Genomic DNA, 22,876 nt, shown 5'->3' on the forward strand with positions numbered 1-22,876 from the left:
AACACCCACCACCATCATCCTTCCCCCCATTAAACAAATTTTTTAGCTTTTCATGAGAAGAAATTAAGTCTGTTATGAGAACAATATATTGTGTATATTGTAAACAATTCTTTGATTCTTACATTGTCATATTGAAAATAATACCAATATAAATGGTCCGTTATTTGATATTACAAACCCTCCAGCCAACCCAATCCCAGTGCGCCAAGTTGGGCTCATCAGTTGGCAAACAGCACACCCACCAAGACGCATGGCTAGTACATACCGTGGAGGCCACTGCATAGGCTACTTGGAGCCACCGGGAGTGCCAATGCACTATGAGAGACTTTGTCTCATTACAAAAAATTGATGCCTGCCTGGCCATCAGATGATATAGACGTTGACTCCCATAGGTAACCCGAAATATTTGTCCCGAATGAGCAAATTTATTATACCAATATAAATGGTCTGTTATTTGACATTACAAATCCTGTCACCCAAAATATTTGTCCCAAATGAGCAAATTTATAATACCAATATAAATGGTCCGTTATTTGACATTACGAACCCTCAGCTGTTGAAGGTAAGTTAACTACGCTGCGAGATCCTTTGGAATCATCCAACATTTCTTTAGTTCTGCTTGCGAGTTTTCAGATCAATGACGTTATTGCTTTGACTTGAATAAAGGGAATAGGAAAGTCAAAGGGGCTAGTTCGAGGTTATTAAGGGGATGTGATACACAGGTTATGTTAAATTTATTCAAATATTCCACAACTTGATTTTCCATGTGAGGTCAGCTTATTGTTATGATGAAGTCGTCACCCATCTTGAAGAAGTTGTGGTCATTTTTTTGCGATGTAGCTTCTCAAGAGTTGCGAACACTGACGTGTAGCATTCTGCAGGAACTGCATGCTATTAAACCATTCCCTTTCAGTCAAATAAAGTGATGACCTTACCTGTGTATACTAAATTTTCTTACATTCACCATCTGAACCTTCTAAAACTGTAGCACGAGATAGTGCATGTTCTTCAGCGTATGTATGCTGCAGCTTTACATACATTTTTGGCCTGTATAATTTAAGTGAAAACAATCTGCTCCTTACTCTTCCTTCCATGTAGCCACCACTTTGTTGTATGTGAAATGCAAGAGTGCCTACAACAAAGAACATTGCTGCCAACCAAAGGATAAGATTGGGCTGCTGTTTGTAGGTGTTACATATTAAACCATTCTATTTTCAAATATGTAACTATAAAAGGAAACTGTGACAAGGAAAGTCAGTTGTTGTACATTCGCTCAGAAAGGAATGTGTTGTAATATATGAAATCATCTGTTTTCAGTTTCCACTCAGTTATAAAATAAAAATAAGAAAACAAAAAGGAATGAGCCCATGGTGTTGTATGTTCCTCGCATTGAATATTTTATCAGACGTAATTTTAATTAACAAAATATAATTCGCCTCCAGTGTTGAAACAAACCATGTGGATACCCACAGACAAACATTATCTATAGGTTCAATTATTTCTGAGAAAAGTGTACCAGCAAGGAACTTGTACAATAATGTGTACTCTTTTTTTTTTAATATTTGATTACTCTGCATTATAATTCTTACCTGTATTATTGGCCATAGCATTTGTCGCATCTTTGTAAGTATACAAAAAAAATATATATTACTTAACATAATTCCTTACAAAATATGATTGAATTTTTCTTCCAGAAACATATACCTGGGAGAAACATTCTCGAGTTATATTTGTGTGCACAATGATACCAATCAAGTTGTTAAGGATGTTTCTGTTAAGGTAAGTAGTAATTAATAAGTGTATACTGTTAAGGAAACTTACAGACTTCTACATTTCACAAACTTTGACTTAACCCTTACTCTTCAAATTAAAATTCTATTAGCTTTCTCCACTACTCGTAACTAAAATATTTACTGTTATATCAGTACTGCTGAACTCATGGACTGGGGGCTAAAAGCTCTCAGTGGGTCAATTCTCATTTTGAGACATCATCTATATTCATTGGAATAAGATCAATTGGCCTCAAGTCCAAATCATATATTTTAAGCTTTGTAGGAATTATTTCTCAAGTTGTTCTTATAACTTTATAATTGTTTGTTGTAGCTTTTGACTTCAGTAAATTTTTTTTTAGAATTGTTTAAAATTTATAATCTAATTTCACAATCATTTTTAATTTTTCAAGTTCTTTACAATCTACAGTATTTCTTTTTTAATCAATACTGTATTCACTGTATTATGTATGCTTTGTGTTCAGACAGCCTCTACTCTCTGGGCCACCTTTTTAACAGACTAAAGCGGAAGTAACGTCATTGCTGCATCACACTTGCCTTGGTTGCCAAATGAACTGCCATGCGATTTAAATTGTACTGCTGCACTAAAACACTGCACATTTTACCGATTGTAACTTGAGCACTTTTAAAGGAGATATTGCATTCACATATTCGTATTAGTGGAGTCCCATACTGCCACTTAACGGCTACGTCTTAAAATAATTAATTTACTGAATAAAATGAATTATTTTAAGACGTTGTGACATTGTAGTCAGGGTCAACAGCAAGGATAGGATAGTTCTATTGGGCGATTTCAGTGCAGGAGTTGGAAATAGAACTGAAGGATACGAAAGGGTGATTGGTAAATGTGCAGAAGATATGGAAGCTAAGGGAATGGGAAGTGTCTGCTGGACCTTTGTGCTAGTATGGGTTTAGCAGTTACGAATACATTCTTCAAGCATAAGGTTATTCACCGCTACACATGGGAGGCTAGGGGTACCGGATCCATAATAAACTATATCTTAACTGACTTTGAATTCAGGAAGTCTGTTAGGAATGTACAGGTTTTTAGGGGATTTTTCGATGATACAGACCACTGTCTGATCTGTAGTGAACTAAGGATCTCTAGTCCTAGGATAGAGAAAGTGAAATCTGTCTGCAAACGAATAAGGGTAGAAAATCTCCAGGACGAGGAAATCGGACAGAAGTGCATGGATATGATTAGTGAGAAGTTGTGAACATTGGACAGAAAGCAGATTCAGGATATAGAAAGAGAATGTGTGGCATACACGGATGCTGTGGTAGAAACAGCAAGGGAATGCCTAGAATAACTGTGTGTAAAGATGGGAAAAAGGTAATATCTTGGTGGAATGATGAAGCCAGAGCAGCTTGTAAACGCAAAAAAAGGCTTGTCAGAAATGGTTCCAAACAAGGGCTGATGCAGACAGAGAATTATACGTAGATGAAAGAAACAAAACAAATAGTTGTTGAATCCAAAAAGAAGTCGTGGGAAAATTTTGGTAATAACCTGGAAAGGCTAGGTCAAGCAGGCAAGGGAGGGGAAAAGGAAATGAACAGTGTTTTGGGTAATTCAGGTGAACTCATAATAGATCCCAGGGAATCACTGGACAGGTGGAGGGAATATTTTGAAACTCTTCTCAGCATAAAAAGAAATCTTCCTGGTAGTGTTGCGAACAACCAAGCTCATGGGGAGGAGGAAAATGATGTTGGTTAAATTATGCTTGAGGAAGTGGAAAGGATGGTAAATAAACACTATTGTCATAAAGCAGCAGGAATAAATGAAATTAGACCTGAAATGGATAAGTATAGTGGGAAGGCGGGGATGAAATGGCTTCATAGAGTAGTAAGATTAGTGTGGAGTGAGGTACCTTCAGATTGGACAAAAGAAGTAATTGCACCTATCTATAAGCAAGGGAACAGGAAGGATTGCAACAACTATCGAGGTATCTCATTGATTACCATACCAGGCAAAGGATTAACTGGCATCTTGGAAGGCAGGGTGCGATCATTAGTTGAGAGGAACTTGGATGAAAACCAGTGTGGTTTCAGACCACAGAGGTGCTGTCAAGATCAGATTTTCAGTATGCACCAGGTAATTGAAGAATGCTACGAGAGGAATAGGCAGTTATGCTTATGTTTTGTAGATCTAGAGAAAGCATATGACAGGGTACCGAGGAAAAAGATGTTCGCCATACTGGGGAACTATGGAATTAAGGGTAGATTATTAAAATCAATCAAAGGCATTTACATTGACAGTTGGGTTGCAGTGAAAATTGATGGTAGAATGTGTTCTTGGTTCAGTGTACGTACAGGGGTTAGACAAGGCTTTCACCTTTGCTGTTCGTAGTTTACGTGGATCGTCTGCTGAAAGGTATAAAGTGGCGGGGAAGGATTCAGTTAGATGGAAATGTAGTAAGCAGTCTGGTCTATACCTACGACTTGGTCTTAATGGCAGATGGTGCCGAAAGCCTGCAGTCTAATATCTTGGAACTTGCAAATAGGTGCAATGAGTATGGTATGAAAATTAGCCTTTCGAAGACTAAATTTATGTCAGTAGGTAAGACATCCAAGAGAGTTGAATGTCATATTGGTGATACAAAGCTGGAACAGGTAGATAAGGTTAAGTATTTAGGATGTGTGTTCTCCCAGGATGGTAATATAGGGAGATTGAATAAAGGTGTAGTAAAGCTAAGGCATTGAGCTCGCAGTTGCGATCAACAGTGTTCTGTAAGAAGGTAGTCAGCTCCCAGACGAACCTATCTTTATATCGGTCTGTTTTCAGACCAATTTTTGCTTTACGGGAGTGAAAGCTGGGTGGACTCTGGATATCTTATAAGCTAGAAGTAACAGACATGAAAGTAGCGAGAATGATTGCTTACAAACAGGTGGGAACAATGTCAGGAGGGTACTCAGAATGAGGAGATAAAGGGTAAGTTGGGAATGAACTCGATGGATGAAGCTGTATGCATATACCAGTTTTGGTGGTGGGGTCATATGAGGCTAGGGGAGGAAGATAGGTTACCTCGGAGAATAATGGACTCTGTTATGGAGGGTAAGAGAATTAGAGGGAGACCAAGACTACGATGGTTAGACTCAGTTTCTAACGATTTAAAGATAAGAGGTATAGAACTAAATGAGGCCACAGCACTAGTTGCAAATAGAGGATTGTGGTGACATTTAGTAAATTCACAGGGGCTTGCAGAATAATCGCTGAAAGGCGTAATGGTCTATGACAATAATGTATGTACGTATGTATGTATGTATGTATGTATGTATGTATGTATGTGTGTACCAAATTAAATATTGTATCAACCGGTGGGGGGTACTTAGCTGTAGGCTTCCCACCTAGAAGGCCGAGGCTTGAATCCCGGTCGATCTGGGGTCGAGATTTTCATCTCGATCGCATGACGTCAGGAAGGGCATCTTCATTTAAACCCCAGGCCTGGGAGGTTCCAGCCACGTTAGTAATAATTGAGACAAGCTGAAGAAAGTTAGTTAAATTTTGTGTCTACTATAATTTCATGTTTAATGCATTGCAAATAAATTCTTTTGCCATGCACAATAAACTAGAGGTGTGTTGGGACTGGTGTACCAGTACGCATCACCTATTCTCGGAATGGAACATTAACAACCTGCTCTGGGAGCCTTCTCGATACCGGTCCACTGCTACTGTCACAGTGTTGCGCTGCAACTCACATTTTGCTGTACTGGTCCACTGCTACTGTGACAGTCTTGTACTGTGACTCACAGTTTGCTGTACCGGGAAGTGTTGTTACTGTTACCTGCAAATAGTCCAGTGATACAGCTGGTCGTTGTTGTCGTCTTCCTGTACCGTTATGGAGGTTGTGACAAGAACAGGATGGAGACATACGAGTACAGTGTTTATTATTTCATGTGAGGGAAAGAAATGCACAGTAATCTATTTCAGCACTGAAACATTTCTGTAAATTATTATTATTATTATTATTATTATTATTATTATTATTATTATTATTATTATTATTATTATTATTATTGCCGAGCTCGATACCTGCAGTCGCTTAAGTGCGGCCAGTATCCAGTAATCGGGAGATAGTGGGTTTGAACCCCACTGTCGCAGCCCTAAATATGGTTTTCCGTGGTTTCCCATTTTCACACCAGGCAAATGCTGGGGCTGTACCTTAATTAAGGCCACGGCCACTTCCTTCCCATTCCTAGGCCTTTCTCATCGCATTGTCACCATAAGACATATCTGTGTCATTGCGACTTCAAGCAAAATAGCAAAAAAAAAGTATTATTATTATTATTATTATTAATGGATGTTTATCTTAACATAGTTAACATATAGTCAAACATCACTTTTGATACTATAACTAAACATTTAATCTGGCGAATATGGTCAATGAACGTTTTAAATTCACAACACTGAATATTTTTCTAACTGTCAGATGTTTCAAAATGATTATCGTCGATCTCTAAACTTTATTATAGTGGTAGTTCTTTCACATGTCAATATTAGGGAAGAATTGCACACAAAATGCTCTAATTTGCAGAGTTGGGGAGCAATTGAGGAAAAGTAATCGGATTACTTGTAACGATTACATTCATAGTAAATTTTACTTTTAATCATTACATGTTACAAAAATTAATTCTTACTTGCATTTTACTTCATGAAATAAAATTTTGCCTGGCTGAGTAGCTCAGGTGGTACAGCGCTGGGCTTCTGACCCCAATTTGGCAGGTTCGATCCTGGCTCAGTCCAGTGGTATTTGAAGGTTCTCAGATACAGCAGCCTCATGTCAGAACTGTTGCAGAACAAAATTCTGGCACCTCAGTGTCTCCGAAAAGCGTAAAAGTAGTTATTAGGATGTAAAAGAAATAACATTATTATGTATTTAATTATTGAAGATAATAAACATATCTTGGCGAGCCTTTCAACTTCAACCATTATCAAATCAGATAAGACAGGTGTGATCATATCATCATCAAAGAACAGATCAAATTGTACATCCTCTGGCTATGTAGGCCTACTATGCTGTTCCTCAGCTCCATCTGCGCTTGTACCGGTTTGTCATTGGACCGGCAGCCTGTCACCTTGGCCTGCGTGCTATGCCGTAAGCTGTGGCTAAGCCATGCTCCTCGGCTCCATCTTTGGTTGGACCGGTTTGTCACTGGAACAGCAACATGTCACAGCTCCAGTCATGTCACTGGAGCAGATGGAGCTGTGACACATTATTTCTGGACTGTCACACCTCTACAATAAACATTACATACATTGATTTACAGTAGAAGTCCTTTACAGCGAGAATTCGTAACGGTGAAAAATTTACTCGCTCTAGCGGATTGTCGTTTTATCAGATTGTTTGTAAAATTGGGGGAAAACCCCATACACATTAAAATCGGAATGAAACAGCAATTTGTTTGTTCAAAACTTGCGTTTTTGCGGATGATATCCACACTGCGGCTTATTTGTTTGTTATTTTTCAAAATCCGATGCTACGTGAAATTGTATATTTAATTTCATTCTGAAACAATTATAGTATTGCTCCAGAGATTTCTGTGGCAAACATTTCAGTTTTCTTCTTCAAATGGCATCAGCTAACCTAACCGTATATGTACCATGAAAACATATTTCAAGTGCATTGCTAATAATTGACATGGGAATAGCCTTTCTGAAATTTAACCAGACGTGAGAAAATGTAAACTAACCTCTGAAATCAGTGATACACTCTGCCATATTTTGAAGTGTATTGCATTCTTACTTAATTTCAGTATTAAAATTATACAACCGTTTACTTTAGCCTTTATTTCTAACGATTTAATAACTGCTGTTGACCACGTTATTTACACATTTATTACGAAAACATGTTCTTCTCTTCATTTCCATTTTGCTTTACGGAACAGCAGTAGACAGGTGTTACTAATAGACTCCAGCATCACCTTCGAATGTCGACGAGAGAGCTCACAAATGCACATAGTGAGAAAATTATACCGTACCATACCTAAGATGATCGATCGCATTCTGTGGCCAATGTTTCAGTTTTCTTATTCAAACAGCGTCGCCTAACTTAACCGTACTATATCTATGATGAAAACTTATTTCATGCGCCAGTATGGAAATTTTAACTTTCTCGCTTTATATTTACATGATAATATAGCCCTTCTGAAAATTAACCAGGCGCGAGAAAATATTAACCAACCTCTGAAATCATTGATGCACTCTGCCATATCTTGAGGTGTATCCCATTCTTACTTAATTGCTGTCCTCCTCCGTAGCATAACGGTTAGTGTTATTAGCTGCCGTCCTCGGGGGCCCTGGTTCGATTCCTGGTACTGCCAGAAATTTAGGAATGGCAGGAGGGCTGGTATGTGGGTGAAATGGTACATGCAGCTCATCTCCATTGGGGGTGTCCCTGAAAAGAGCTGTACCACCTTGGGATGAGGACACGAGTTTACTTTCTTTACTTAATTGCTGTATTTAACATTAAAATTAAGTGTCATAGGATATAAACTTCATGGTTTTGATCTGTATTGAATTGTGATCACAATAATAATGATTAAATTAATGTTGTATGGTCCACATTTTTCAGTACTATATTATGTAATATTATTGAATTACATTACTAAGCTAGGGACTAGTTTCGGCCTTGGCTGGCCATCTTCAGCCTTAATGTAATATATCTAATAACTAAACAAATGTAAAAACAGACAATTGACATGAAAACTAATGTACAAGCACACAATTAACATTAAAATCTGGGATGAACTAAGTGTAAAATCTGAAAAATAAATTAGACTCTAAATTCTTAGTATCTGGAGTATGCTCATCATCCAGACTATTTCTTGTATTGATATTCATAGAATGGTTAGTTCCATCACTGCTAATCATTACAATTTGAATTGCAAAACAGGAACTGGTAAATGTTGATTCTGTAGTCAGATTATCAATCACCAAATCTACTTGAGTTGTGTTAGCAGTCTGCAAGCCATTGGATGCCACTGTAAATAACCACCAACTGATGCAAAACTGCTAGACGGTGTTTCCACATCGATCAACATAAATAAAATGCAATGTTCACGTAGTGCTTGTTAAAAACATGCTGAAATGCTGTTGGACATTGTCAGGACGGCACATGAAGATATGGTTAAAACTGACACATCCTTGATTTGTGGCTGGTATAAATTCGCAATTCATTGTGGTGTCCATGAAGTTAACCTGAATAAATGATAGATAGAATTAGATAAAATTAATGAATAGAAGGGGGGGGGGGGGGAGTGAGAGAGATATGTTCAAAGGGAAAGGAAGGGGCAGGGCAAGGAGTGAGAGGTGGGGCAAGGGGCGAGGGGTTGGAGCATGGGGAGAGGAGGGGTGGAGGGGAAGGGGGGAATTAAGGTGGGGCCGAAGGATGTGGGAAAAGAGATGGCTGCTGAGGAAAGATGCTGTGAATATTATGAAAAACTGAATTATGACTTGTTGGTTTGATGTTTCTAAAAATGGGAATTAGAAGATCAAATAGGATGGTTTTTTTTCTTTCTGAAATGTCATTAAGATTATGATTTGCGTTAAAATATTGATCTACATGTATGAAGCAACCTTCAGTAATGTTAAGGAGGGGTCCTTTGTTGACGATTTTGAGAATTTCCAAATCTTGTTTTATGCCTGTGAATTTGTTATTATAGTCATGCATATGCTGTCCTACAGCTGAAAATTTATTGTGTGTCAGGGCATTGACATGTTCAGAGTACCTTATATTAAAATTCCTCCCGGTCTGTCCGACATAAGAAGAATTACAACTGTTGCAAATAATCCTGTATACTCCTGATTTTGAAAAACTATTGAACTTGTTTATGGATGTGGCATTATGTAAGACTTGTGCATTCCTGTTGTTGGTGTTGAAAACTACTTTTACATCGTGCTTTTTAATGATGTTGGTGATTTTGTAAATTTGTTCGTTGAACATGAACATGGAAAGGGAGGAGGTGTTTTGTTTATCTTTTTTCAAAGTTGTAGAAGGGCGATATTTATATTTATTGATTGTTTTTTCAATAGAAACTGTTGTATCCATTAGATTTAGCGATGTTACTAATGGTGTTCAACTCATTTTTGAGGTCTCTATTAGACATTGGAACATTGAAGGCTCGGTACACCATGCTGTTGTACGCCGCTCGTTTTTGAATTTGGAAGTGTGAAGAATCTTGATGGATTGTAGTGACTGTTTGGGTGGGTTTTCTGAAAATTTTGTATCTTACGTACCTTGGGTGCCTGATAATAGTTGTCGCCATCGCCATAAAACCTATCTGTGTCGGTGCAACATAAAACAAATAGCAAAAAGAAAATTAAGTCTAAAAAATTAATTTCCCGTTCAATTTCGGACTCGTGTGAATTTTATATGCGGTTCAATGTTATTTAGATTAATGAGGGTGGTAGCAGCATCTGTGATGCTCTCATCCATAATTACTATGGTGTCATCTACATATCTTGTCCAGAAAAGGATGACGTCAAAGTTATTATTATCAATTTTGGTGTGTTCCAAAAAATGCAAGTAAATCTCGGCTAAGATACCTGAGGTTGGTTGATAAATAACATTATCGAAAGTGAAATAATTGTTGCTTGTAACTATTTTAAGCATAGACATGAAATCCTGTAACTTATTTCTAATATACTTAGGCCGCTGTATTTGCTAAATTGTTTTGAATGATGGGATATACCTTGAAGATTTGTGTGCTAGGATACATGTTTACAATATCGAATGAGTGAAGAGAATGATTGGATTTAATGTTAAACTTTTGTAATAATTTATCGATCAATTCTTTAGTGTTTTTGACGGAATTGTTCGACAAAAAATTATAGTCCCAAGAAAAATCTTTGAATGAATTGTGATGCTTTATGTAACAGACTCGGTCTATAGTTAGTAATCGGGCGAATGGGGACGCCGGTTTTCTGTATCTTGGGGAGGGCTTTGGCGGTGGGTAAACCTGGGTTCATATTCATTCATTTAGTTTTTTCTTGATCTGTCAATAGATATGTATTCTTGAAGGTCTGCTTAAGTTGATGTTGGATTCTCGGGGTAGGGTCCTTCTTTAATGTAGAGAATGAGCTATCTTTAAAAAATTGATTTGTTTTGCTTCCATATTTATTTTTGTCCATTATACAGTAGTGTTACCTTTATCTGCTTTTGTAATTATAAGATTATTAACATTGATTTTCTTTTTGAGAGCATGTGTTTGCTTTTGTATGAGAATCAAATGCTTGTAGCTATTGTTGTCATGAGTAGTAAGGGATGAATTACAGGAGTTAATCTTGTTTTTTAGGTTAAGAATGGAGTATAATTTTCTTTTCACTTCAATTCTTACTTTGTCTTGTTTATCTGCTGGCAATTTGCCAATGGCTAATTCTGCTTCTACTGTTGTAGCAATGGCTGTGTTCACAGTGTTAAAATTAGGCCAATTGTGTTTAGGGCCCTTGGCTAAAATGGAACTTTCGTCTTCATTCAATGGTACCTTGGACAAATTTATGATCGGAGGGTGAAATTGGTTGGGCATGTTAGGCTTAGTGTTTTTGTTGATTTCTTTAGCATAGTTATTGTTGAGTGTAGAGTTCATTAATGTATGCAGATTTTTCTCTAGGGTTTGTTGTTTCTTTGATAATGTAATAAATAATCTTTTGTCAACTTGGGCTTGAAATAGGTTCCAGTGAGCATTCGAAAGTAAACCTCTAGTTTCAAGGTGAGTCTCATATAATCTATGGCTAAAAAAGGACTTTTTCTTGTACAAAAATTTGATCTCCTCTCTCAGCCAAATCTTATTTGTTCTAGTTTGGGTTTTAGTAATTTGAAAAGAAAAATGATGATTCTTAAACTTGCTTTTAAGAAAGTTGGGTGTCAAATTGTGAGTGATACACTGAGAAATTCGATGTCTTTGCACAATTTGGCTATTTTGACTTTGAGACCTAAATATAAATAGGCTTTCTGTTTTGCCTGGTTGGCTTCATAATCATACGATATAAACTTCATGGTTTTGATCCGTATTGAATTTGCCCAGGGTTATGGGTGAAGACCTTAACGGCATCTTTGGCAGAGAAGGAGACCTTTGGAATGGCAGATGGGGCAACCCATCCTCCCTGGGGAAAATTAGAAGAGGACACCACTGCCTTGTGGAGAAGTGGGATCTTCAAAGGCTAAGGGAGTAAACCCCGAAAGAAAATCCTCACCTGTGTTAGGCCTAGCAAGTCTGCAGTTGAGTATGAATATACTGCTTTCAAACCTAAAACAAGCCTCGGATGGAAGAATAAATTAAATACCGGGCATGACAGTTCTTCTCGTACCGTCCGAATTTATGATGGCCAAAAGCCTGATGCTCATCGGAGATACCAGAAGACACAAAACCCTCCCGAGAAAGAGCGACTGAAAATTGGTACACTCAATATCCTTACTCTCAACAAATATGAAGAATTTGTGGACCTTATGGAGAGGCGTAAGCTCAAGGTATTGGGGTTGAGTGAGACAAAATGGAATGGATATGGGAAGAAGCCCTTGAGAAACGGATATGTGCTGTACTGGAGTGGGAACAATGATGAATCCAAAAATTGAGTTGACTTCCTCCTTCATAAAGATATAGACACACAGACAGATGTCAAATATGTGAGTGATAGGATCATCCAGATGAGACTAAGTGCTGGTAATGCACATCAAACTCTCCTGTAAGTATATGCACCGCAGACAGGATGTACCACAGAAGATAAAGAGCAATTCCTTATCGAACTTGAACAAATAACGGAGGAGAACACAATCATTATGGGTGATCTGAATGCCCAAGTTGGTAAAAAAAGACTAGACTGTGAAAACATCGTTGGCCCCCATGGCTATGGTAACAGAAACTCTGAAGGAGAGAACCTGATTGATTTCTGTGTGGGAAAGAACTTAATCATCCAGAACACATGATATCAGAAGAGGGACAGCCATAAAATAACGAGATACAGCTGGGATGGAAAGCTCAGGACTATGTATGATCGACTTCATCATCACTGATAGAAAAGCGGGTCAGTATGTTACAGATGTTAGTCATACCCAGTGAGTGCCTAGATAGCGACCATCGGCCATTAATCGCTTACCTAAAAGATGTTCATGTGCCCAAAATTAAACAAAAGAAAATGCCAAAGATTAAGACATGGCTGTTGAAAGACATGGAGAAGAAAAGAAACTATGAAGCAAGGATAACAGCTAAATTACCCAAAACTGAGAAAGGGGGAGTAGAAGAAGAATTGTCCTTATTCAAAGAAACCCTTGTAAAAGAAGCCACGGAAATTTGTGGAGAAACAAGTGCCACACCAAAAGAGAAGGAAACACCTTGGTGGAATGACCAAGTGAAGACAGCAGTAAAAGATAGAAATATACTGAAAAGAAAATTAGACCTTGAGAAACAGAAAACAGATGATAGACGGAATGAATTAGAAATTGAACATCTAGCACAGGAATACTGGAAAAAGAAACTGGCTGTAAAAAGACTGATCCAGGAAGAAAAGGAAAAGTGCTGGGATGACTTTACTACAAGGATAGAGGAAGACTATCAAGGAAGTAGGAAATTACTATACAAAATAGTAAACAGTAAAAGAAATGAAAATTAAACATCCTTGCACTAGAAACAGATTATGGTAGCTTAATACAAACAGAGGAAGGGATCAGGGATGAAATGAAGAAGTACTTCAACATGCTGTTAAATGGAGATGGGAGCAACACCACCACCACTGATTGTAGTGTAGATGAAGCCAAAAGCAACAAATACCCATTAACATGGCTTGAGGTAGGAACAGCACTAAAGAGTATGGAAATAGGAAGTCTCCAGGCTTTGATGATCTCAGCTCAGACATGATAAAGGCAGCTGGAATACCAGGCTTGAATTGGCTATATAGAGTGTTATCAGTGATTTGTGAAAGTAAGAAAATTCCAGAAGATTGGAGTAAAGGAGTCATCATCCCACTGTTCAAAAAGGGCAACTGATGGAAATGTGGAAATTACAGAGGCACACTCACTGAAGCTGCTGGAAAAGATCATAGAAACAATACTTAGGAAGATAATGGCACCTTTGCTTGAGGAAGAACAACACTGGTTTAGGAAAGGTCGAAGTACTGTGGATCTTATCTTTGCAGTAAAGATGCTGACAGAAAAGTACTGGGAATATGGAAGAAATCGTGTGATTGTTTTTTTTGGACATTGAAAAAGCATATGATAGTGTTCCTCGAAACAAGATATGGGAATGTCTGGAAGACCTAAAGGTGCCAAAGTACTTAATTAACAAAGTCAAGATGCTATACCAGAAGTGCTACAGCTGTGGCCAGATAGGCAACGGATGATCAAAATGGTTTGAAACAAAGAGAGGTGTCCAACAAGGAAGTGCTATGTCACCACTCCTGTTCATAATAGTAATGGACAAGGTCATCAAATCTATCAAGAAAATGGACAATGAACCAAACGCCTTGGTATTTGCTGATGATGTGCTTTTGTGGGGAGAGACAGAAGCTGAAGTTCAGAAGAAACTTAATGAATGGAACAACACATTCAAAAATTTTGGACTGAAAATGAGCAAAACAAAGACAGTGGAAATGACCATCACCAGGGAAGGAACAAGCTCAAATATTTTTCTGGAAGGAGCAAAAATCGAATCAGCTTCCCATTTCAAGTACCTCAGAAGCACAATATCGAAAGACAACACTGTTAGGCAGGAAATACTCAGCAGGACACAGAAAGCATCGAACTTCTACAGTCAAGTCAGGAATCTCCTTTGGGACTGCAAAATACCACAGTAAGCGAAAACAGTCATGTACCACACTTACTTCGTACCAGTCCTCATGTACGGTTTAGAGACATGTACCCTACTAAACAAAGACTTCAGTAGAATCCAAGCAACTGAAATGAGATTCATTAGAACCATGAACCAAATAACCAGAAAGGACAAGATCAGAAATGAAGTGAATAGGAAAGTAGCTGGTATTGAGGTTCCTATTATCAGTGTCATAAAGAAACGCAGATTTCAGTGGTATGGGCATGTAATGAGAATGATCAGGGAAAGACCTGCCAGAAAATATTTTAACCTTAATCTCGTAGGAAGAAGACCACAGGGAAGACCAAGAAAATGTTGGATAGAGACTGTAAGAGAGAGGATACAAATGGGAGGATGTACTGGATCTGAAGATGTATGAAGACAGAAGGAGATGGTGAGTGCTTGTACACCACACCTGGGAAACTGGAGTTGGGAAATGATGATGATGATGATTATGATGATGATTATTGAATTGTGATCACAATAATAATGATGAAATTAATGTTGTATGGTCCAAGTTTTTCAATACTATATTATGCAGTATTATTGAATTACATTATTAAACTAGGGACTAGTTTCAACCTTGGCTGGCCATCTTCAGCCTTAATGTAATACATCTAATAACTAAACAAATGTAAAAACAGACAATTGACATGAAAACTAATGTACAAACACACAATTAACATTAAAATTTGGGATGAACTAAGTGTAAAATCTGAAAAATAAATTAGGCTCTAAATTCTTAGCATTTGGAGTATGCTCATCATCCAGACTATTTCCTGTATTGATATTCATAGAGTGGTTAGTTCCATCACTGCTAAACATTACAATTTCAATTGCAAAACAGGAACTGGTAAATGTTGATTCTGTAGTCAGATCATCAATCACCAAATCTACTTGTGTGGTGTTAGCAGTATGCAGGCCACTGGATGCCACTGTAAATAATCACCAGCTGACGCAGAACTGGTAGATGGTGTTTCCACATCCACCAATGTAAATAAAATGAAATGTTCCCATAGTGCTTGTTAAAAACATGCTGAAATGCTGTTGGACATCGTTAGTGATTAAAACTGACACATTCTTAATTTGTGGCTGGTATAAATTTGCAATTCATTGTGGTGTCCATGAAGTTAACCTGGACACCTGAATAAATGCCCCACCCCTTCCTTTAATTTGAATCTCATAACTGTTAGTATGAGGCACACAACAATGCATCACATGCTGCAACGAGAGGTATCATATATACCCCCCCCCCTCTCTCTCTCTCTCTCTCTCTGCAGATTTCCAAATGCAAAGCATTATATCTCATGCGGATTTTGACCTAAGATAGTGAATAATATGTCAAATGTTCTATACTAGTATCTTTGGGATACTTTGAAAATCTGAAATGTGGCCCGCTATTGAAAAACATTTCTATAAGTAAAAAGTAGAAATAACATGAAATTCATTATCATTCCTCTGAATTAAAATATATCATTATATCTGTAGTATAAAAATTGAGTATTAAGGTAGCTTCAATTTGATACCATATGCAAGTTGATTGTATTATTTGTTGAGGAGGTACAATGTTTTGGAAAATTTTTAATTTTAAAAGTTTCAGCACTTCATATTTTAAGAAATATTTATGTATAATTTTTTTTATTAATGTGTGTAAATGCTGAATCCACCATATAAATTTCAAAAAGATCAAATACGAACTGTGCAAGTTTACTTGCAACGTGAACACATGCCTTTATCAAAACACTAGGTACCCTGTACAAGTGTTTTATGCTTTTTCTCTTACCTGAATTCATCCCTAGGAATCTCTCTGTGCATCTGTGATAGAGTATCAGTCTCCAGATCCCAAGATCATGGGTTCAAGCCCGGCAGTATTAGTCTGTTTTTAATGGCAGAAAAGTCCTTTCGACACTCCATGTTGTACAATGTTGTCATGTAACAGATCTTTGGTGACATTTTTGGTGATTACCTGATAGAATTGATTAAAACTCAGCCATAGATCACCCAAGAGAGATCTGCTCCTCTGCCATAGGGTAGAGTAAGATGGAACTTCACAGTTGACATGCAGGCAGCAAACGGTAGCTGAGTTCTACTACTACTACTACTACCACCCCTTGTGGGTGGGGGACGCAGACGAAGAATACACCCACGGTATCTCCTGCCTGTCGTAAGGGGCGACCAAGGGATGATAGGATTAGAACCATGAAACTACTTGTGATCAGTACCACCACACGGGGAACACGATGGGTTGCTATTACTTGCGCGTAGTACCACTGTGTTAGGTACCAAATAGGTTTGTGATTAGTAGCAATCAGGAGCACCGTGCGGTCAGGCTTTTACGGTACCTGTGATTAGTAGCACTATATCAGCGACGCCATGGTTCTGGCTTGCCTATGATTAGTACCCACTATATAAGGAACACTACGGGATAGTACGAGTCCCTGTGGTTTGTACACTTATGTGATGAAAACCATAGGTTTGCGTTGCCTGTAAATGGTGCCGCTATGTGTGAAACAACATAGGTCTGTATTACATCTGCAAATTTCATTACCTGTGATTAGTACCATGATGTGTGGAATACGGCAAGTCTACGAAACTTTTGATTAGTACCGCACCACGTCAAATACCATGGTTTGAAAAATATTGTTGCACCTCCTTATCCTTCAGTTTATCCCAGTTATACTTTATCCTCCTCTTTTCTAAGGACTCTCTTTTATTTCCTACTCAGAAATATGTAATGTAAGGGAACAAAGAGTGATTACCCTCTGTTGATTCCCATTAAACTTGGTATAGGGTGACTAAAATTTTCTGAACCTCTAAATTCTTAACATACTTTTGGGATTTAATATTTCTCGTTTAGTCACCCCTCTGTAGAATGGGCTTAACCTTTGCAACTTCGGGCCATAAGCCCACTTAGGGTTTCAGGAGTTTTTCAAAAAGGAGTGCTAGTGTTTTGCCTCATAGCCTTTTGTTCATGGCTGATTATGTTAAATCCTTTCTTTCTTTCTTTCTTTCTTTCTTTCTTTCTTTCTTTCTTTCTTTCTTTCTTTAAGGCCATTCAGAATGGGCACTCATTGCCCCTGTTCAAATTGTAATTGTTTGTAGACCAGTGTGATATGAACTGTTGAGCAGAAGTGACTGTAAAATTTGTCAGGCATTACTTCGTAAGAAACTTATGCCTCTGAGAAGCTGGACTATATTAACTTTTGGAGCTCAGACTCTAGGCTATGTAAATTAGTGGAGCAAACATGCTCTTATAAATAGTGTACCGGTTCGGGACTACTAGGCTCATCCCCTTGTATATTGTCGTATTGATAATTCTCTATCGTTCTTGTACCTGGTTATGGACTTATAGTCTGCTGCTGTTGTCAGAGCTGACAATTTCATTAGTATATTGTTGTTTATTCAGATTTTCTATCTATAACATTTTAGATTGTTGGATGCACATTGGGTACATTGTTGGATGCGCTTATGAATGGCCTGCTGTTGAGAGAGCGATTGCATTATCATAGTCATGAAGTAGTTAAAACCTATTGAAATAGTTTAATTTTGTGTGCGTATGATCCATTTAGTGCTAATTATATATTGGTATTTAGTGCTTCTTGTTAGAAATTGGGAGTAGTGATATTTATTTGAATTTTATGTCAAGTAGTTCAGTTGGTGTTCAGTAGATTACATTTCCTAGGTATACTTTGTTTTGAATTTAGGTTTAGGAAATAATTTAAGTAATAATATTAACTTTTTTAAACATTTTTAATAGGTTCATTAGTATAATACCTACAAAGACATTATCATAAGGAGTTCTAACTTCTGCAGCAGACAATAGACACAGTATTTCGTATAGATATCCATTCAAACTATCATGAAGGTAATAACTTTTTCAGTTAAATAATATATGCCTGTAAACTTTGATTTAAAGAAAGAAGTTAAAGAGAATACACTATTTCTCTGTTGCATTACTCAACAGTCTTTGGATTATCAATAATAATAATTTCGTGTGGCTATTCCTAGCCGAGTGCAGCCCTTGTAAGGCAGACCGTCCGATGAGGGTGGGCGGCATCTGCCAAGTGAAGGTAACTGCGTGTTATTGTGGTGGAGGATAGTGTTATGTGTGGTGTGTGAGTTGCAGAGATGTTGGGGACAGCACAAACACCCAGCCCTCGGGCCATTGGAATTAACCATTGAAGGTTAAAATCCCTGACCCGGCCAGGAATCGAACCCGGGACCCTCTGAACCGAAGGCCAGTACGCTGACCATTCAGCCAACGAGTCGGACTGGATTATCGTTGATTGTTAGCTGCATTCCAATGAGATCAAAGAGTAGAGGGCAGCTGAAAAAACAATAATTCAAGAATCAGCTGACTACTGTATTCTACTATTCCGATACCTTGTAGTTTCAAGTCCCCAGCATACTTCGCACTTTGCACCTTTGATTATTCATAGAGTAAAAGTTAATCAATTTCCTATATCCCAATAATTGCAATTCATGTCCCCGGCATAGATTCGACTGAAGATTTTTCGATAAATTATTGTAGTCAACCTCATATTTTTCAGCATTTAAGGACACTTTTATTCTCTGTCCTGCATAGTAGGGAAAATAATAGTAATCCACCAGCTGTAAAAATAATATAACTGGTTTTCAGTTAAGAACTGTAGTGTAGATACAATATATTAAATAGTATCTTGCCTGATATGTTCAAGTGCATCTTTGTGTGCGGTAGCCCTCTTGCTCCTTCAGCATTTAACTAAATGGCAGTTTTCATTGCTATTAGAGCATATGAGGATCAAATACTAGGCCTTCTGATAATAATCTGTCCACGCATTTAGCTTTGTTGGTAATCTTTGAGTAGTTCTTGCGAATTTCAAACTATAATTTCCATTTCTGTTCGTGCTTAGGAATAAGCTGTTGTAATTAGTATACATCTGAACGTACTTTAAAATGATTGTAGTGTACGGTAGTATCTTGTTAAAAATTAGTGTGCTTATTCTGTATCGCGATTGACCTATCTAAGGCATTTGATAGGGTAGATCATGGGAGACGACTAGCAAAGATGAGTGCAATTGGACTAGAGAAAGGAGTGACTGAATGGGTGGCTATATTTCTAGAAAATAGACGTCGGAGAATCAGAGTAGGCGAATCTATATCTGACCCTGTAATAATTAAAAGGGGAATTCCTCAAGGAAGTATTATTGGACCTTTTTGTTTTCTTATATATATCAATGATATGAGTAACGAAGTGGAATCAGTGATAAGGCTTTTTGCAGATTATGTTATTCTGTACAGAGTAATAAATAAGTTACAAGATTGTGAGCACTGCATAATGACCTCGATAATGTTATGAGATGGACAGAAGACAATGGTATGACGATAAAACGGACTTAAAAGTCAGGTTGTGGGTTTCACAAATAGGAAAAATCTTCTCAGTTTTAATTACTGTGTCGATGGTGTGAAGATTCCTTTTGGAGATCATTGTAAGTACCTAGGTGTTAATATAAGGAAAGATCTTCATTGGGGTAATCACATAAATATGATTGTAAATAAAGGGTATAGATTTCTGCACATGGTTATGAGGGTATTTAGGGGTTGTTGTAAGAGTGTAAAGAAGAAGGCATGTAAGTCTCTGGTAAGACTGCAACTAGAGTACGGTTCCAGTGTTCGGGGCTCTCACCAGGACTACTTGATTCAAGAACTGGAAAAAATCCAAAGAAAGCAGCTCAATTTGTTCTGGGTGATTTCCGACAAAAGAGTAGAGTTACATAAATGTTGTAAAGTGTGGGCTGGGAAGACTTGGGATAAGGGAGATGAGCTGCTCAACTAAGTGGTATGGTCTCGGCTGTCAGTGGATAGACATCTGTAGACGAATAAGTTTGAGTGGTGTCCTTAAAAGTAGGAAAGATCACAATATGAAGATAAAGTTGGAATTCAAGAGGGCAAATTGTTGCAAATGTTCGTTTATAGGAAGGGGAGTTAGGGATTGAAATAACTTACCAAGGGAGGTGTTCAATAAATTTTCAATTTCCTTGCAATCATTTAAGAAAAGGCTAGGAAAACAATAGATAGGGAATCTGCCACGTGGGCGACTGCCCTAAATGCAGATCAGTAGTGATTGATTGATTGATTGATTGATTGATTGATTGATTGATTGATTGATTGATTGATTGATTGATTGATTGATTGATTGATTGATTGATTGATTGATTGATTGATCAGGTGTATGAGCAATATGGCAATACAAACTATTACTGCATATTCATTGTTGCATAGTGATCCATGAGTGTACTCAATCAGTGGAGCGGCAGTGAAATTGAATTACACATTATTAAAATATAAAGTAAAGCAAGATATTCACAAAACACTGAGTTTTCTTCAGTTTGTCTCATATCACTTAACATATACTCAGAAATCTATTATGTTCAAAAGTTCTATGGATTTTTACTACTGCTTCTGGTTGATGCACCTCTCAGATTTGCTACTGAAGTGACAAGTAAACAAACACTACCTCAGTATGCACACTCACTTAGATTCTGGCAAAAGGAAGCTTGTAGTTTTATGTAATAGGTTTATTGTGGTCATAGCCACAGGACCTCCAGCTTTATACAGAATCCCAACCACAGGTAAGTGCTTAAACATTTCAAGAATCCTACGTGCATAGGCTGGCATTTGAACCACATACACAAATTAAAGTTAATGATATTATGAAGCAGTAATTTATGTTCAAAGTTTGGAATGATGAGGTGGGAACAGTGCTTACGCGTTATCCTAAGAAAGAGATTAGAGGGTGCTAGACACACAGTTACTTGGTCGTTCTAAATAAATTCTCAGTATAGGAAGAACAGCCAAAGGTAAACTGAAAACTGCTTTTGAGGCATTTACAAATTTGAGATATCTGCTGGGCTGAGTAGCTCAGCTGGTAGGGCATGGCCTACTGAGCCCAAATTTGTAGGTTCAGTCCTGGCTATGTTTGATAGTATTTGAGTTTGCTCAAATACATCAGCCTTGTATTGGTTGATTTTTCTGGCACGTAAAAACTAACACCATAAAAATGAAGTTAGTGGGACGTAAAACCGATAACGTTATTACATTTAAGGTATCATACTATTATGCTCCACACAGTAATGCAAAAATAGTATATTTAATATATTATACTAACTGTTGATGCACCTAGAAAAGTTGCTGTGTGATAATATTTCAGCTTAGAACTCTGACCAGAAGGGTTTCTTCATCTAAGGTTCGGTACAGTCGAACCTAGATATCTCAAATCGCCTAGAGAGATAAATTTTATCTTGAGTTGTTGAAATTTTGAGATATGGAGAATTCTCCTTTTTGAGCTTGTATATCACGTAATCGAATCGTGTACCTATTGTTATTTAACCATATAAAAAGAAACTGAAAGTATTTAATCATTTTAATTGCAGTAAAACCCTTATTTTAGCAACTTGTCGAAAACAGACTGCATACACTAGAATAACATGAAACCTCCATTAATACCTTCTTGTATTTTTTACTCTCAAACTTGCTTTCTTTCACATAGTTTTCAACAGCAGTTATTGCTGTGAAAACACTAGCAGTAACACCTGGTCTACTGACAGTACAGGAGAGGCATCAAGTAGCTCAAACTGCCTGTGGTTAACACACCAGGGGTTGACAGTTAAGCCGCTATGTAAGCATACCAAGGTCAACTGGGAAGATGTACTGTATAATAAATGCTGAATTGCACAGTTACTGTAAAAAAATAAAAGATAAAAATTCAAATTACAGAATACTTTCTTCTTCTAGGTAGTAAACTTAAGCTTTGAGAAATCAAAAAAATTGTGTAATGGAATTTTGGGTAACCGAGACATAAATATATGTAAGGAATAGGACTAATGGCCAGGAAATTTTAGTTGCTTCGAGATTCTGAAAATTCGAGCAATGGAGGTTTGAGGTATCGAGGTTCGACTGTATATCAACCAATTTCCGTTCTAAGTGGTACATGTGCTGCGGGTCAGTATTTTACCTCTCAACGTTGAGGTGTAACGACATAATGCAGTATGGTGTAGAATCTGTATGCAGTCCATAACTAGAATGCAGGATGTTTCATTTCTTTATCACGTACTTTTATATTTTGCAAACAACTGCAGTGTAGTAATCATCATCATCAGTTCTCTGTTCCAGCAAGCCAGGTGCATGTGTTTTAGGCCTCTTACAGTTCATCCTGTCCATCCACAGCTGATGTTCTACTTTTTCTGCCATTTTACATCATAACTTGCAAGATCTGTCAAAATTTCCTTTTCCCAACCATCATGAGGTCTCCC

General features: G+C 37.5%; 1 protein-coding gene across 1 annotated transcript in view; it reads left to right on the forward strand.

The window, feature by feature from the left end:
- The window catches only part of LOC136864247 (trafficking protein particle complex subunit 13), a 249,419-nt gene that overhangs the window by 53,500 nt on the left and 173,043 nt on the right, over positions 1-22,876 (forward strand). Inside the window, exon 3 of the mRNA XM_067140988.2 lies at positions 1,695-1,779. Within this exon, the coding sequence (XP_066997089.2) occupies positions 1,695-1,779 (85 nt within the window). The remainder of the gene's footprint in view (positions 1-1,694; positions 1,780-22,876) is intronic.

Source organism: Anabrus simplex, chromosome 2, assembly GCF_040414725.1.
Source record: "Anabrus simplex isolate iqAnaSimp1 chromosome 2, ASM4041472v1, whole genome shotgun sequence".
In the NCBI taxonomy this organism is placed as follows: Eukaryota; Metazoa; Arthropoda; class Insecta; order Orthoptera; family Tettigoniidae; genus Anabrus; species Anabrus simplex.